Consider the following 18,550-nt stretch of genomic DNA (forward strand, 5'->3'; position numbering starts at 1 on the left):
TGCTTTATTTATTCGCTTTTTTTTTTTGTGTGCTTCTTTTACAAATGTCACTCAAGCCGTCTTTAGGCGTTAGCGCCACTAGAGGGCGCCTCGGCATCTTGTTGCAATACACCAGAGGGACCTGGGATGAGGCAGCCATTTTGCATTCACGCAATAGCAAGACAGCAAAATGAGATATGGATGAACATGTCTTTCCCATTATTACGATTGTATACGTGTAATGAGGAGTTGGAATCATTTATGCATTTATATCCGCAGAGTTTAAAGGGCAACACGCCTTGCACCATTTTCATGAAGCTGTTTATCTTTAACATTGTGCACTATTGTCTTTCCTGTTACGCAAGTCTCTTCACACACTGCACACCACCAGGAGAATCACTCTTAACACACGCCACGAGATAATCATTCTTAACACATTACAAACCAAAGGATAATCACTCTTAACACACTGTACACCACAGGATAATCCCTCTTGTGTGCCGTGTGTTAAGAGAATCAGAATCCTCTTTTTCTTGCCAAGCATGTCCAAAAAACACGCAAGGAATTTGTCTCCGGTAGTTGGAGCCGCTCTGGAACGACAATGGACGGTCATTTGACAGAAAAGACTTTTGCGGCACAAAAAACATGAAAACACAGTACGGGCAGTCGCCGAGCAATGAAAGGTTACCAGTGATGTGGAAATGCTGATACGCGTCCTCGTTTTGGGACAATTGTGCAAATGACGCTGAGTCCTCGAGCAATTTCGAGCACTTTGAAATGAGTACTGGAGCAATAATCTGGTCCAGTGAAAGTTGTGCAAGTGGCGCAGAGACATCAAGAAATGTAAGCAGTCATAAGTGACTAGTAGTGCGATCATCTGGAACAGTGTCAATTGTGCAATCGGTGCAGATATTTCTCCGGCACGAGCGGCCGGTATCGATCGACATCAGATATGCGAGACGACTGCGGTGAGCGCACCAATAATGTAGAATTGGCTGGACTGGATGGATTGTGATGTGTTGAGACTGATTATCCTGGTGTGGTGTGTGTGTTCAGAGTTCTTATCCAGTGGTGTAGATGTTCTTGCGTGATTATTCAGGCGTGTGGGGTGTGTTAATAAGCATGATGAGTATGTGGTGGTAAGAGTGCTTAATCTGTGGTGTGGGGTGTTCACAATGATTATGCAATGGTGTGGTGTGTTTGAAGGGATTATCTGGCGATGATGCACTGGTGTGTGTGTTGTGGAAAGGGTTAAGTGTGACGATTCATTTTCTGTCGATGTGCTAACCGGTCGTTCACCGTGCCACCTTGGTTATCTTTGTCTTAGGTCGTAATATGTCCAAAAATGGCTGATTTGAAAGGGGCTAATATCGTCCGATGATTCGCTCGGGGCCCGAGTAACCCCGCTGTGGGGAGGTCACGGGGGGGCTGTTTGGCGAGATGAGACCAATTAGGAGTTGAGGTCTTCAGAGGAACATAATGAGGAACACTTAGCGCTAACGATTGCAGTCCGACTTGAGTGCAGGCCGCCCTCTCGCCACCCACCGCCTGCACGCACACGCGCGCACGGCATTGATCCGGAATAATCAGAGCAAGCGTAACTTTGATCACGAGAGCAAGAGAACAGGAAGCCAAGGCGGCGGCTTTGAGGCTTCGAGGGCTTCGCTTCTCCGACGTGTCTGAGGTTCGCTTCCGTTCGAGCAGTGTGTTCAACATCCATTACGTACCTTTGACCCCCCCACGAACCCCCCCCCCCGAAAAAAAACATTGTTTTCCCAAGCCCTTGAGGTTTGCTAGTTTTCCAACTAAGTCTTCGAGCAGTTTTTCTGCCGCAGTTTGGACGGCTGGAGCTTCTCATCGATCGGTTGAAGTTGTCAAAGAGTTGAAATATATTTGTATTTACATGAAATGTGTTGTATAGGCTGTCGCACAAGTTTGGTTTCCGGTATCAGATGTGAGGCCAGCAGCATTCGACAGCTTCCACTTTGCTGTTTTTCTAAGCACACCATACTTTTTTTTTTTTATCATCAATGAATTGGATTTAAAAACCATTTTTTCAAAAGTAGGACATCATTTAAAACTTACAGTGCAAAAAAATGCACAGACATAAATTGATTAACCTGCTAACACAAATACAATCACAAATAAATAAAGCAATGTCATCCCTGAAAAACTCCATCGGGCTCCGTTTGTCATACTCGAAACAACGTGAAATCAATTCCGTTCGTGACGTCTGCTTCTTAGCGGGAAGGAAGTCACTTTTTGTGACAAATTGTTGCCGGCGCGTTCGCAAAAGCGCTCACCGCTGACTGCGATTTTCAAAACTAGCTCTTCTCTGTTCGCAGCCATTGTTGAAAAGTATGCGTCTATTCCTTACCCGCAACGAACCACTTCCGCCACACTTCCTGATGCGCGTTTGTTACTTTTCCAATGAAAATAACCAAAGAATGAACTCACAATTTGATCCGTTTTTATGTTCGGAACTCAATAATTTCACAGGACGTCAGAATTCTGGGCCTTTCGCTCCCTACTACCGAGACTACGTCCACGACCAAGACAGATAGAGAAAAAGCTTACATAGGTTATGGCTAGACACTTCTAGATGTTGCGTTAAATTTAATTTAAAAAAAAAAAAAAACTTTATTGGTCGTCAGATATTTACAGGTCTACATCAAAAGACACAAGGCTCAAAATGAAGCTAGTTTTTGGATTCAAATATACTGTGCACGATGGCGACGCGGGAGTAAATGTCTTTTGCGGAGCCGATCGATCGGCGAATTATGACGTTAAAGCCGATCGGCATAAAATGCTAATTACAGGGCCAATACCGATAAGGCCGATAAAATCAAAGTCTAAAAGTCTAATAATTATTTATTTAGCTAGAATATTTGCCTAATTCCTACAACATGTTGTTAGTGTAAGAAGTTCATGTCAGCGCTTTGGAAGCAGCACCCAAAAAAAAAAAAAAAACACTTAAAAGAGACAGATAAACTCGAATGAATGAATCAGCTCTTCATATATCTTCATTTTGAAAACGTACACTGGACTCCACTTCCGACTCCGCAGCGGTCGTCCGGGTCTAATCCCGTCCAATCCCGTTGACCTCAGCTCACCTCGGCGACGTCTGCCAACTGGCTTCTCAAGATAAGAGACATTTGACAGCGGGAAAAGTCTTGTCCAAAACTTTGCAGATGTGCAAGGAAAGTCAAAGGATTTACATGTTGATTTTATTTCCGTTGTTGTTGGTGACAGTTTTGGGGGAGGGGGGCGTTGTTTTTTTTGTTTTGTTTTGTTTTGTTTTTTTAATGATCTTTACTGAATTTTTTTTGTGACAATTGTTCAAAAAGATGCAGAGTCCTCTCGCACTTAGAGCAGTTCGAAAGACTCATATTGCAATAGTGCGGTGCAATGAGCATTGTGCAAAGGGCGCCGAGACTTCCAGCGAGTAGTGCGATCATCTGGGACATTGTTGATTGTGCAAATGTTGCAGATACTCCTCAATCAGTGTGCAAATGGAGCAGATGCTACTCTGGCATGAGGGGCCGAGGGGATTTTGCACGCTCTTGTCTTAGTACTGGCAGCGTGCAAGTCCTCAAGGGTGGGTAGAGGGGTGCCGACAATCCTTTCAGCAGTTTTGATTTGTCCGGTGCAGTGGAATGATGGTGGAGCGTTTGAAACAGGATGGTACTTCGCACAGTTCCAGAGATCTATTGAAGATCCGTGTGAAGACTGGAGCGATCTGGTCCGTGCAGACTTTGATGGGGACACATGGTCTGGACCTGCCGCTTTGTTAATCTTTTGTTGTTTGAAGATGCGTCTCACATCCTGTTCGTGGATGGTTAACGCAGAAGTCGGTGGTGCGGGGTGCTAAAGTGTCCTTTTCAAATCTGCAGTCGAAGGTATTCAAGTCGTTGGCTCGTATTTCCATCCATCCATTTTCTGTACCAGTTTTCCTCGCTCGAGTAAATTCACATTGAATTCTTCTCTGCGGTGAGCAAAGGGCCTTAACTGATTCTCGAAATAGTAGCATGTATGTACGGTATTGTGTTCTCTGAGCCTTCGACGAAAGGCACTCTGAGAGGGACAAAAACAATTTTTTTAAATCTGCTGCATCGAGAAATACAAAAAATCGACAGATACTGTCATCTGATTAAACTGGTCAAGAACAAATTTAGCTGATTTAGGACAATTTTGATGTGCTGAATGGTTTTGCTCAATTAGGTCAACTTTTTGCACGATGGCCACTTTTTTGTATTTTCGCTTTCGAGGTTCAAATAGACACTGGATTTCTGGATGAGGATTGATCAAAAAATAACGTGAGTACATTGTCAAATGATATGTTTTACCATGCCAGCGCCCAATAATACGCTGCGCCTTATGTATGTGTTAAATAGAGAAATAGACCCCGTACCTGAGACCGCGCCTTTTAATACGCTGCGCCTTGTGGTCGCGAAAATACAGTAACCGTTGGTTGCGGCCCTACAAACCTAATAAATAAATACATTCTTGCTTTTGACCCCAAATATTTGGACTTTTAGCCACTTAAACTGATCAAGCCGTTTTAAAGACACTAAATATGAAGTCATCATTGAAAGTTATCGTATGATATCATGAATACACGGGCCAGTAGGGCTGAGTTTCACGATACATTTTCGTTGTTGGCGAGGCGTTGCTCAAGGGCTCGCTCGCTGCGGCCGTCTATTTCCAGCGAGCGCTGATGTAATTGCCAGTGCCGCCCATTTAGGCCTCCTTCACGCACAACGAGGTCAAGGGTCAGTCCCGTCCTGGCTGGTCGGCGCTCGCTCGCTTCTTGCCGCCTTCCACGTCATCCGTGTCATCCGTGTTGCGGCCACGCTTCGCTTCATCTCGGGAACGTCGGCGGGAAGCAAAAGTGACAACCAGGAAGAGCGCGAGCGTCGAGGATCCGGTCATCCTCGTTGTCGTCGGCGGGGTGACTGGCACCCTGGACTTTTTTGCCGGGGTTAGGTTCCCGACGACCCCTGCGATCCCGGAAATCTGCGAAGTAGCGACCACATGCAAACCTCAATTCCAATGAAGTTGGGATGTTGTGTAAAATGTAACTAAAAAGACAATACAATGATTTGCGAATCCTTTTCAACCTATATTCAATTGAATCCACTACAATGATAATATATTTCATGTTCAAACTGTTGAACGTTATTGTTTGTTGTCGTTGTTGTTTTCCCCACAAAGCTGGGACAGCGGCAACAAAAGACTGGTAAAGTTGAGGAATGTTGAAAAAAAAAGCAACAACACCTGTTTGGAACATTCCACAGGTGAAGACGTTAATTGGAAACAGGTGAGTTTCATGATTGGCTATAAACGGAGCATCCCCAAAAGGCTCAGTTGTTTACAAACAAGGATGGGGCGAGGTTCACCACTTTGTCAACAACTGCGTGAGCAAAAAGTCCCAACAGTTTAGGAACAACGTTTCTCAATTGCAGACCAAAATACACAGATGTATATACAGAACGCAAGGGGGGGGTGTCTGCCTCTATTGTCATGAAAATAGAAATCAATAAAGTTTGCTCTCTTGGGGGCCATGAGAGCAATTCTCCAAATAAGAGACAAAGTGTGCTTGCTTCTAGCAGTTTAGGTGGTCTACTGTCAAACGGACATAAAACAAAAGATCATCCAACGATTTATTTAAACACCAAAATGTTCAACCGATCAGATGACGTCATCTAACTAACCTCTGCTAGCTTAATGCTAACCTTTAATGCGAAACCCAATACATGGGCTAAAGGAAATTAGCATCGATGTTCGGGTAATTCTAACCCTTCAAACAACTGCACGGAGCAGCAACACATACTGTACAAGCAGAGGAAAGAGCAACACTCACAGGCAGATTTTCTCTCAACCACTATTACTGGAGTTTAGTTGGGGACCTTCTGTGCCTCTTCTTCGTGCTTTTAATTACGCTGCACGCGTTTCACTAGGGCGGCACGCTGGCCGACTGGTTAGCACATCTGCCTCGCAGTTGCGGGTTCAAATCCGGCCTCCCCTGTGCGGCGTTTGCATGTTCTCCCCCGTGCCTGCGTGGTTTTTCTCCGAGCACTCCGGTTTCCTCCCGCATCCCAAAAACAATTGATGTATATATAGCGCATTTCATACACAAGGTAACTCAATGTGCTTTTACATAATTCAAAGCATTCCAAAACAAAAACTGCTCATAAACATTTCAAATAAAGAGAGAAAAACAATAAAAGTACAATTCAAACAGTGTACAGTGCAAGAAATATCCTTTAAAAGTGGAATTGAGTTTTGAACCTGGACTTCAAAACATTCCCACTTGGGGCTGACGTGACTTCAACTTCTGGCAACTTCTTCCGTTTGTGCGCAGCATAATGGCTCAATGCTGCTTCACCATGTTTGCTTTGCACTCCGCGCTCCGCGATTTGACCCGACCGAGTCTGTCGGTCTGTCATGAAATCGGCAAATCATCAGCTGATTTAGCAGATTTTTTAAATAATGTTTGTTTGAATGTATCTTATCTTTGTCTTATCTTGTCATGTGTTAATGTGGAGAAAAATCAATCAATCAACACAAAAGCGGCAGATTTTTGCTCATTTGAAAATGGCCAATTTCATCGGCTGTGATAGAGCGTCGACGTTTCTTTTTGTTACGACAACTTTAACGTTGAAGGTAAACGAGTTCAATGTTAATGAATTGCTGATGCCTGTTGTGTCCTGGGGGCCAATTAGCATCTTTTAATTATTGCTGTTGTAAGCTCTTGTGTACACACACACACACGCAGACACATACGCACACACACACTCACGTGTGTTTCGTGTGTTTGTGTTGAACTGTTGGGTTTGTGACACGTACACATTTCTGCACCAGAATTTATTTTCATTTTTTCTGTGGTTCCACTACTACCACATTTTGGACCGATTTGAAAACATTCAAACTTCCAAATATTGACACAATTCCGGCCATCCAGGCTTATTAATTTCATACTGAAAACAATTCCCATGAATGCCCATTTTCCACAAGAAAGACATTCATTCTGAGATTGCAATTTCCAGACGGACCCTCCTCACCAGAACCCATGAGTGGACCTGACGAGGGAGGCCGAGGAGTGTGATCCCCCCTGTAGTCGGAACATAGCGACCGGTCGACTTGCTTTTAAAGGGAGACCGCCGACCCGGTCTGCCAATCCAGAGGCTGTCCGATCGTGCACAATAGTTTGAAATGAGGCTTCGAGCTGTTCAATGCCACTCTTAGCTGAAGTTGACTCTAAAACTAAACATAAAATGAAGAGAATTACATGGTTTCTGTTTAACACAACCAAATAGCTTTGCCTTAGCAAAGTTCGCTTAGCTTGATGCGAATACATAATGAGAAACATGGTAACAAATAGCATTTATAGTCGCTGTGTTATAACCCTTCAAGCAATGGATATTTGAACACAAATGGTGATATATGATAATACTCACAGGCATACTGTATATTCTTTATCCTCTACAAAGAGCCACTAATATTAATGCTCAGGGGTGACGTCTCCTCTGTGTCAACGTACGTCCGTCTGTCTGTCTGTCTTATCCTGCCTCCTGGTGGCCAAGGTGCACACACCAAAAGAAGCAGAACTATTGAACTCCATTGCACTGAAGCACAAAGTGCGACAAAAAGGGCTCACCATAATTTCCCATGTATAATGCGTGACATCTTTGTGTCCGGCAGCCTGGCGGCGTCCAAGGAAGTGGCGGCTCGAAAAGCCGCCTCGCCGATGCCGCCCTCCGAGTTCCTGGACAAGCTGATGGGCAAAGTGTCGGGTTACGATGCCAGGATCAGACCCAACTTTAAAGGTAGGAGACGGTTGCTGCATTTCGTGTGAACATCACACTCTCGTCACGCTAGCTCGCGCTGGCTCACGCAAGCTCCTTAAGACTAAGATGTCACTTTGGAAACTTTTGCAAACTGGTCACCCGGAAAGGTTTGTATTTGTGACTTTGGCTGTGTTCGAAAGACTCCTTAATCACTCGATATGCCTTTTTAGTGGATGTTTTGGTGAGTTACATAATCCACTATATAAAAAGTAGCACAAAAAGTTCAATACAACTGAACTGGTCATCTCAAAAATCCACTCAAAAGTAGGGAGTAGGGAATGATGACTGCGATCGCAATCATTCACTCCAACAGGGTTTTTAGTGGACTTCTTATGGAACTATCTAGGTCAACTCTATAAAAAATACAAGCCTATGCTATGTAGTGAGTAGGGAATAAGTGAACTTTGACGTGAGACTAAACCACTTGACTCTCGCAGGGGTGTCGTCACCATTTTAATTGACGTGAGGCTGTGGCGCTGGTACTTCAAAGAAGAGCCACTAGATGGCACATGGTACTACTGGATGCTGGACTCACGCTAGCTCCCGTTGTTCCACCTTATCAAGTTGTTCCACCTTATGCCTAGATCAGACTACAGGATTTTAGCCCTGATATTGGCCTCATTAGCTATCGCAGCCGATTTCCCATACTGGTTATTAAGAACCCCGAGTCAAATGTTCTATGCTGCGGGCTGGGCTGCTAAGAAAATGGATGTTCATAATTTGGACACCGTGCAAACGTTTTTGACCCAGCCCCCTGAAAGAATTGGAATCGGCAGTCGTTTGGAACCGGAATTGCTCCAATTCAAACGATGCCCAACCCGAGTTGCCACTGTCTGCCCGAGATACGGCAAGACTTTATTGCAGTGAAAGACCAAATTTGTCTTGTAGTCTGATCCAGGCGTTAAGTCAAGTCCCATATCCAGTTGTTCCCCCTTACGTCAACAGCGATTACGTTCCCAGATAATGTAGTTCCACCTCAATTCACCACAGCAGATATTTTCCTTTCAAGTGCCGTCGATGGAGCCAACAGGCGCTAGCGGGAGTCCGGAACGTGTGCGGTCCACCCTCACTCTGGACTCTACGGTCTGTCGGGAAATCCCAAACGCAATTGTTGTATTAATCATCTCATGTGCTTGTTCTCAACTTTCAGTGTGGAACAAAGGTAAATGAATGATCAAATGTCTGATCTTTAGAAATGCCCTGCCCCCCCCCCCCCCCTCCCCCTCCCCCTCCCCCACCACCTTTCTCCTGCCTCCTTTTGCACCCGGCTCGCAGGATGTTTTTTCCCACGCCTATGATGCTAGCTGGCTACATTGCTTGTAGCCACATGCTATCCTGACTGCTGCTTGTTTTTTTTTTTGTTTTGTTTTGTTTTTTTTTAAACTCTGATGATGATGATGATGATGATGATGACAAATGAAGCGACCCCCACCCCCCTCCCCGAATGGACGCCCCCCTTTTAAGACACATGTCACAGGTTTCTCACTTCGGCAACACAAGTCCGAACCGCGAGGAAGAGTCAATTCAACCAGCTCAACTTTTGATTGGCAGCTGCTTTATTTTAGCCATCACGTTCATATTCGACTTGTTCTTTCAAGCTGTTTATTGCCACTCCCGTCTGAAGTTTATTGTCAAACTAAACTGTACTTCCAGTCCCCTGCAAAATTATTGGAATGGCAAGCTCAAGTCCTTTTTTTTTTTTTTTTTTTTTTTTTGTATTCTGAAGATATTTGAGTTTCAGATCAAAAGATGAATATGAGACAAAAGCTTTTATTTCACGGCATTTACATCTCGATGTGTTCAACAACTCGGGACAGAGCACCTTTTGTTTGAAGCCACCCACTTTTCGAGTGCGCAAAAGTATTGGAACAGACATTATGAAATGAACTTCAAGTGAATAACATTTCATATTTGGTGGCATAACCCGTACTTGCAATAACTGCATCAAGCCTGCGACCCATTATATTTACCCATTTTTATACGACAAAATAATCTTCAATACGCAGGTATAAACTGCCAATAAGCGTTTTTGCGGATGAAACTTGGGAAAAATTTGAAAGAAAAGAAAATGTGCTGAACTGCGACGATGTGTGGGGCCACTGTAGATTGACTATGATGATGATTATTGTAGCTTACAGCAAAGGAAGCCCCCAAATTCACTGACATAACAAACAATGAAAATGAATTTTGTAGAAATGAGGTGGAAATTTGTCCTCTCCCCTTTGTCCTCGATACATGAGCTAGTTTTGCTAAAACACGCTCGACATGAGCTAATTTTATTTTTGGAACTTGTGCTTCAATGCTAACACTCACTTGACTCAGTCATATTTTGTTTCAAATGATCCACGTCTAGTGAGCAGTCCTTTTACGAGAGGGCCCCCTCGTGTCCAAGTGACACTCATCATATTATTATGATGTGTACTTCATATTATGATGCACTTCAACATTTGTTTCCCGTGCTAACTTCCTCAGCATTAGCGAGCTAGCGTCCACGTATGTGCTCGTTTTCCCATAGCGAACGCGTCACACTGAGCGCCTTATGCCGCCAAACCGGGGCAGTTTTGAGCATTTCTGCGTTAGCGTCTTATTAATGACCGGAATGAGCGATGGCATGATGGTGTTTGATGTTTGCCACGCTACCGATACGGAGGATGAGGAGAAGACGATCTTCGCCTGTGCGATCGTTTAAGAGATAATTGTGATGAGGTGACCTGAATGTCCACGCTCTGCCACGCCTGTCATGTCGTCAGCGTAGCGTGACAGCGCACACTCGTTCCTTCATCGGGCACTAATGTGTGCGTGTGTGTGTGTGTGTGTGCGTACGCGCCAGTTGAAAAAGGGAAACTAGCGCAGCACGGCTCACTCGTTCGTCTCTGACACGCGATCTAGAGCTGACGACAACAGCCAATACACACGCACAAGGTGATGCTGGAGACGCATACAAAAAAATCAAATAAACAAACACAATCTCAACACACATACATACACGCACACAACACGTCTCACACACACATAACACGCATGCATATACAACACACACAAATATGCTCACGCAGCACATCACACACACAAATTTACACAAATGCACACACATACTGACAAACATGTCACACACACAATACACACAACATGCAAACACGCAACAGTGGTGTTCGATTTCTTCACTTAATAATAATAATAATGATAATCATGGATTTTATTTATAAAAGCACTTTACACTGAATAAACCGTCTCAAAGTGCCACAGTATGAAGTAGACAAGGAATAGCTACAATATCTAAAAAAATATTATTTTTTTTAAAATAGTGCTAAAACGGAGGCGCATCAGGCTAAGTCAGCCTTGCATCTCATGTTAGGTGAAAAGAAATTAAGGACAAAAGGAGGCTTTTTTAAAAGCATCCACAATCTGTCATATTAAGGAACACAACTGTTGGGACAGAGGACAATAATAAGAATATCGACAACACAATGAAGTATAGATGCAAATTCAATTAAAAAAAAACGCTCATCACACTGATCATGATGGGGATGCTGGATAACTACTTTTGCTAAATCATAGTACACATACACTCTTTTATAAAAAAAAAAAAAAAAAACATGCTATACTGTACATGAGCTGAAACATACAGTGTATCAGTTGCTTTTGTTAGAACTTGTTTTACTTTCGCTTTTTTTTTTTTTTTTTTAACTAAATCATCCAATACAGTTTTCTTAAATGATGCTATAGATCAGGGTGTCAAAGACACGGCCCGCGGGCCAGAACCAGACCGGCATGGAGAACACGTTCACTGCTATTTTTCAGTAAAAGGAAATGTTGTTGCTAAATGTGTCCACTGTGGGGCGCACTGGCGACACATATATGACATTGATGAGCTCGTGAAGGCCAAACGATGGAGCACGTTCATATAAAATGCTGTGCCACCTTCGCACTACCAGTTCTGTGAAAATAAGTACCTCTTGTAGAAATAATTTAAGACATTGACGATTACAAAATTCCCGTAAAAAGGTTCAGTTCAAAAGAGGTTCGTTTGGTGGAAAACTTTTTTTTTTTTCGTGCATTGATACAACTTCTATTTTTCTGTACACATTTACAAAGGACGCATAACTGAACGGTGCACGCTCACTCATTCATAATACTGTTGAAATCGTTTTTGTTCATTTCAGATTGCTCAGGATTTGAAACAAAACTTGATAACAAAACAAGATAATAATCAATGAATGCGAGTCTTTTCGTAATGTTATTTATGGATTTTTAAGCCACAAATATGGGTTGGGTTAGGGTTCGGGTTAGGTTATGGTGCTCCGGCGCACTTGAAATCCAATTGGAGTGAATGTGGCCCATGAACTAAAATGAGTTTGACACTCCCGCTATACACGAGATGAACTACTTTTGTTCGAACATGCCTTACATGAGCTTAAACATACTACACATTTGCTGCTCTTGCTAGCTATACTGCATATGAGCTGAAAGATCTTATATCTGCTCTTTGTATGAGCTACTTTTGCTAAAACGTGATATGGACATGAATGTGAACATGCTACGCACGAGCTATTTTTTGCTAAATCATCTGATTATTTTGTGCAAAATGATATATTAGCTACTTTTGCTAAAGATGCTAAATATGAGCAACCCATGCTAAAAAAAAAAAATGCTATGTATGTTCGCTGACAGCATGTATAAACAAGTCGCAGTAGCAGCAAGAAGTTATCAAATCCAAGAGTCAGCTAACACGCTAACCAAACGTGTTGTGTTTGAATGAGTCCAGGTGGGCCTCGCTTTATGAGCTGTCAGCACGGACGGCGAATTGCTGTGGTCAGCGCTCGTTTAATGGACGCTTAATGCCGCGGCTGGACACGCGGTAATGAGCTCAGGAGTGGGGCGGGGGGGGGGGGGGTGTAAGGTTGCGTGCGAATGGCGTGCTGACCAAGAACAAGTTCAGACGCTTTGAGCTTAGCACACACTTTGGGTGTCACGCGGAAACTCCCAAATGTCACTTTGGGACATGGTGCAAAAGGGCAAGAACAGGAAGACGGACGGGAAAGACCGGGAGACGCGACGAATGGAAGACAAGATGACGGAAAGAATAGGAACAGCACGAAGACGGGGATAAAAGGATAAAAGACAAGGGACAGGAAGGGAGGAAGGATGGAAGAATGAGAAAAAACAAAGACAAGGAGGCGGGAACAGCAAGAACACAGGACGAACAGACTGACCGGAATGACAACGGGAACAAGAAGGCTTGAAAAACAAAAAATGGAAAGAACAGAAAAGATGGGAAGAAAGAAGAGAACTGGAAAATAGAAAGGAAGAAGACCAAGATGGAATTGGAGGAACAGGAAAAAGAGAAATAACAGGAAGAAACGGACAGAAGAAGTCAGGCCCGACCGATTAATCGGCATTTTCCAAATCTGCAGATTTTTTTTCTTTTACACATTACAACATAAGACAAAGGTAATATTTCAAACATGTAAAAACTGGCAGTCAGCTGTTTTTTTTGGTTGTTTTGTTTTGGGGGGGGGGGGGGGGGTTTCCCCATTAACACACTACAAAGTAAGACATTCAAACAAAAACAAAACAAATCCGCCAATTTATTTAGGTTTATTTTTCCACATTAACAAACACACTTCAATGCAAGACAAAGATTATGACATTCAAACAAACATTTAAAATAATCGACAAAATATCGGCCGATTTTTCTCTCTGTTGTAAAGTTAAACAAATACTAAAGGACAAAGTATTGTAAGACAGTCAAATGTTCTGCCTGTCATTGATATCTTTATTGTTGTAAGTGTTAAGGGACCAAAAAGAAGTTCTTTTAGTCCTTCTATATTTTTCAAATTAATCGGCCGATTATAATCGCTTATGGAAATTTTACTCCGGGATCAGCATCAGCCTCAAAAACATCCGTATTGGTTGGGCGCTAAAAAGAAGGACAGGAAAAAGAAGAAGAGTTTGTGTGTGCGCTTGTTGTTGTCTGTGCGGCGTCCACAGTAGAATGTGAAAATTGATGACGAACGTAAATTAGGAGAAAAAGATTCCCCAAAGTTGGAAGGACCAAAAGCAGCAAGGAGGAATCAACAGCATCCATTCATCTGTTCATTCATGTGCGCGTGCGCGTGCGCGTTTGGCAGTGACTCCGCCGTCAAAACTTTCTAAATTTCACAGCAATGTCAAAATGAGTTGCTTTTATTTCAAATCAAATCTTTGGTTGAACGCAGTCCATGCGCTAAAACTTTTTGTTTTGTTTTTTTTTTGTCCTCGAAATGATGTCCTTTTAGCTCTAAATCAAATCCTTTTTTTTTTTTTTTTTTTTTTCAAATTGGTCAATCCGGCTCACTGTGTGTTTAATTGTCAAAACAAAAATACAATGCAAATCTTATTTTAGAAATTTAAGAAAGAGAAGAGGACGAAAACAAGGCCAGTTTAACATGTTTAATCCTCTTTTTTAAAATATTTTTTCAAAAATTCAAATGGGTCAAGCTGACCCGCTTTACTTTCAATCATTTAAAAAAAAAAAAAAACACAATGAACAAATAAAATATTAGTAAAAGGAAAAAAACAAGGCCAGCAGACACCGTGTCTCTCATTAGCCGCGCTCACATCTCAGCGAGGTGTGTTAGCGGCAGGAATAGCGGACGCACGCGTTGAACGTCGGCTAGCGTGATGTTGGGACAGCCTGAGGCTAAACTCCGCCTCCAGCTCAGCTTTAATCCCGATTTTAAGCCTCGGCTTAAGCGGGGTTTAGCGTGACACGAGGGCGCGGAGGTGGAAGTCGACAATGCGCGGGTTACGGAGAACAACTCGCCCCGAGTCCGTCTTTTATCCCGCTTCCAGCGGCAACCGTGCCTCGATTGAAAATGTGTCAGTAGAATCCATCCATTTTTTTATTCTGAGCGGACATTTTAGGAACGAACTCGATCCGCTACGAGTGATTGGCGAGTCGGTGGGGAATGACGAAGGATCGCCAATTAACTGCGTTCGCAATCATTCGCTCATTCCTGACGACCGACCGACCGACAAAGGGATTTTTTTAGTGGACATTTTTGCAACTAGCGCGATCTGCGATATCAAAATCCCTTTTATGTGATCAGGCCGTCGGACGGCAATGTTGAATGAATTCTCGGGGATTTTGAGCGAACTTTTTTCGGAAGTATGTCGGAGGTGGAGGAGTTGAAGCAGCCAACCCAACCACACTCAACATTTGGAACCACTGCCATTTGGGGGAAATCTTGCCACGTTGCTAATAAGTCATTTGAGCGTATTTCTACAGCAAATTTTTAATTTCATGAATGTTTTTTTGTTATTTTACTTTTGTGACGTAACATTTTGGTCATCTTAGGTCTCGAAAGCAGAAGAGAAGATTTCAGTGTTGTTGCCAAACAGAAACTACGTGATTCGCTATTTTTGCCGGCCGGCCGCGGATGTGTGCATGAGCAAGTGTTTCGTGTGTTGACGGTTGTCACGGCGACGTTGAGACGGCAGTGCGACGCCACTTCCTGTCCGCAACGAGCGCTCTGGGCTAAAATGAAAGGAAGCCATTTTGACATGTAGTCTTGATGCATTACGAGCCCCCCCTCCCTCACCCCCACTTGTCCTTGCATCATCACTCGATATGAAGTCTGTAGTGCATTTTCGAAGATACTAGTGCATTGTGCTTGTTTGACTTCCTCTTCCTCATCTCCATGGCCGCTGCACTCTGGCAGTTACTTTTGTTCTTTTAGACTCGTGCATCAACCCCCCCCCCCCCCCCCCCCCCTTTTGTCCCGCTGCTACTGCCTTCACAGTATGATGCCCCCTCCCCCACCCTTGCTGCCAACATGCCCCCCGCCCCCGCCCCTCCTCCCGCCCCCCTCCCTTGTTGGCAGCGTGCGATGGCGCCCTCCCTCGCTGAGTCTTGCCCCCCCATAGTTGCGTTGTTTTCCTCAACCGGGACAAACAACGAGGAGCTGCTCAGCTGTTGTTAGTCTTGAGTAGGAACAAAATCATCAACAAACAGACAATTTGTGTTGTGTTTAATTGTCATCTTTTTTTATTATTAGACCCCAAAGGCTCCAAAAATGAAGCTACTCACAAGAAAGGTACTTTGCTCTTTCTTTTCTCCCCACAAAGCCTTTTTTTCTTCCTCCATGGCAGCGATGCTGTTTGCTTGGGAAATTCACATTTGATGAGATTTGCACTGTTGGGAAATTCACTCGGTTACAGTTGCAAGTTAACCTGTCGGAAGTGTAATAGTTGCGGAACTAGTTCAGTTTCTTTCTCAAAGTAAGGTAACTCATTACATTGGAATGAGGGACCCTTGGATACTTCCTCGACAAAAAGTGGATTCAAACCATAGACCATTACTTTGGAATTAACCACATATTTGTTCTTTACGCAAATAATAATAAAAAAAATATATATGCTTGTTGCGTCATAGTTGTGCAGCATGTGGACAACATAGCATGTTGAGCTAATGAGCAATTTTCACAATTTCAACAGTGTCGCAATAAGTACATGTTCCATAAAAAAGAGGAAACGGTTCAAAAGTCAATGTTGTTTTCAAAAGTCAAACTATGAGTCGATGAGTAATAATATATTCAGAATAATTGAAGTCCTGTTTTTCCTAGCGGGCGTTGATGCATTGCGGCGTTTTTTTTTGTCTCTCTCCACATTTTGTTACGCTGTTCCAAAATGGATTTATTTCATCAGAACTGAAAAAGTCTCAAAAAGTGAAGCTTTGTGAATACTCAGCGCCTCCGGAAAGTATCCACAATGCGCCACTTGGCCCGCATTTCCTTATTCCAAAATGGAATACAGCGGCACACCGGATGGACTAACGATGGGCTCGTACGTGGAATTCTGTAGCAACGCATATCCGAACACAAACGGTGCAAACAACACTCACAGGTGTATAATCTTTATCGTCTGTAAGAACAACGAATATCAGTGCAGTTTTGTGAAGCATGAAGAGTCTCTTTGTCGTGTGTCGTGGCCAAGGTGCAATGTCCATTCAATTGAATCCAAACTGTTGAATTCTTTCCATTTGATTTTCATGATGTCATTACAGTATTCATGTTTGGATGAAGTACAATTTGATGGCGTGTCCATTTGCAGACTTTGGAGGGGAACCTATTCCCTGTCAATCACAGAAGCCCACTGCTTATTTGGATTTTTTATTGGGATTTTTTTGGACCCGATTCCCTGCTTGTTCACGGGGGGGGGGGATTCATGATCAATTTAATTACAGTCAATTAACTCACAGATTTATAGACAAGACATCAATCCATAAGTCCATCTTTCACAATATGAATATACTTGAAATGATTCACTGCACCGCATCCGCGAGCAGTCGCGGCCATGTTTGACAACAAATGAGCTTCCAGTCGCAGGCCGTAGTGAACAAAAGAAAATCCCGTGTAAGTATTGCGCAACAGACGCTTTATGGTCGCCGCCGTATGGAGGATTGTGAGGCGTATTCCGAATGTTGTCCGACTGTCGAGGCCCCAAACGTGATGACGACATGTTTACGACAGCCCGCGGCAAAAACACATCCCGGCCTTACCTTCGTGTGACATTTAAATATAAACCATGACAGTGACTCAACCTGGATGCGCGTGTGTGCGTCTTTGTGCACGTGTGAGTGCGCACTCACATCTTCCTTCCTGTCAAGATGATTCAAAGCATCAAGCTAACAGCACAGCACCAACGCACTTCCTGAAATTACGCACACGTACATTGAAAGAATTTGGACCCATTTTTACATGATGTACGGTATGCACTGGAGTATGAAGGCATCACATTTGTAAGCTTCTAGAAAAGACTTCGGTTGAGAATCGATCACGCTACGACGCTGAACTGAACTGAGTGCCCGTAGGAGGCTCGTTGTTTCGTCGTCTTCTGTCTTTGTGTCCATTGAAAAGCTCGCGTGCGTGTGCTGCTGTGTGATCAAGTTTGACGGAATAAAAAGCAGCTTGGAAGTTTTTAGCGGGAGTCCACAACAACAATAAAAGCTTCCTGCAGCACACAGTGGTCGCGTTTGCGTACTTGACAAAAGAAATCGATTCTTTCGAAGTTCTCTGCACTTTGTTTTGATGAGCTGCGACAAAGAGCATCGTTCGGTCTTCCGTTCTTTGTGAGGGCTCGGCGACCTGAGGAAGAAGTTTCCAGAAGCGAGACGGAAAATGTTAGCAGACTTTCAAGTTGAGAAGACAAAGCCTGACTTTTTTTCCTCAGCCTGCGAGCTGTTAGCGTGTGCAGTAAATGCGGGGAAATAGCCCAATAACGCTAAAGCCTCCCGCTCGCCAATACCAGGAATATTTAACGAAGGAGCACAATCCTCATGAAAGTCTCACAAATTCCTGTTTTTCCCTGTTTTGCTTGTTTACATCCGCTGAAACGTCTTCCAACACGACACTCAGGATCATGAAGATGATTGGGTCTTTGATTAGCGTCACTTCTTTTGTTTTACTTTTGGGGCTAAATTCAACTTAGAGGTCAATTCGTGCGCAACTGCTGGTAATCAGTTATCAAAATGTAATTGACAACAATTTTGATAATCATTTAGAGACCTCGTTGAACTTAAAATTGTCCAAATGCTCAGAATTTCAGTCTGTCAACAAGAAATGAGACATTTGTGAACATCTGCTTTTGACTTTGGAAAACAATGATCAACATGTTTTCTGATGTTGAGGACTAAACGACAAAGTGAATCCTCATCAAGATATGTCAATTTGAGATAATGG

General features: G+C 43.3%; 1 protein-coding gene across 9 annotated transcripts in view; it reads left to right on the forward strand.

Annotated features, from left to right (window-relative positions):
- Positions 1-18,550, forward strand: part of glra1 (glycine receptor, alpha 1) — a 116,428-nt gene that overhangs the window by 71,036 nt on the left and 26,842 nt on the right. For 4 of the 9 annotated variants that reach the window (XR_009790351.1, XM_061786570.1, XM_061786564.1 and 1 more), the window contains exons 2-4: positions 7,684-7,808; positions 8,980-8,991; positions 15,869-15,907. Coding sequence is in view for 6 of the 9 variants with exons in the window: in XM_061786564.1 (XP_061642548.1) it covers positions 7,684-7,808; positions 8,980-8,991; positions 15,869-15,907 (176 nt within the window). In the remaining 3 variants the exon portion in view is untranslated. Of the gene's footprint in view, positions 1-7,683; positions 7,809-8,979; positions 8,992-12,112; positions 13,281-15,868; positions 15,908-18,550 lie in introns of those variants that run through there. The other 5 variants (XM_061786569.1, XM_061786571.1, XM_061786567.1 and 2 more) reach the window with 3 other exon arrangements.

Source organism: Phyllopteryx taeniolatus, chromosome 10 (assembly GCF_024500385.1).
Source record: "Phyllopteryx taeniolatus isolate TA_2022b chromosome 10, UOR_Ptae_1.2, whole genome shotgun sequence".
Taxonomy (NCBI): Eukaryota; Metazoa; Chordata; class Actinopteri; order Syngnathiformes; family Syngnathidae; genus Phyllopteryx; species Phyllopteryx taeniolatus.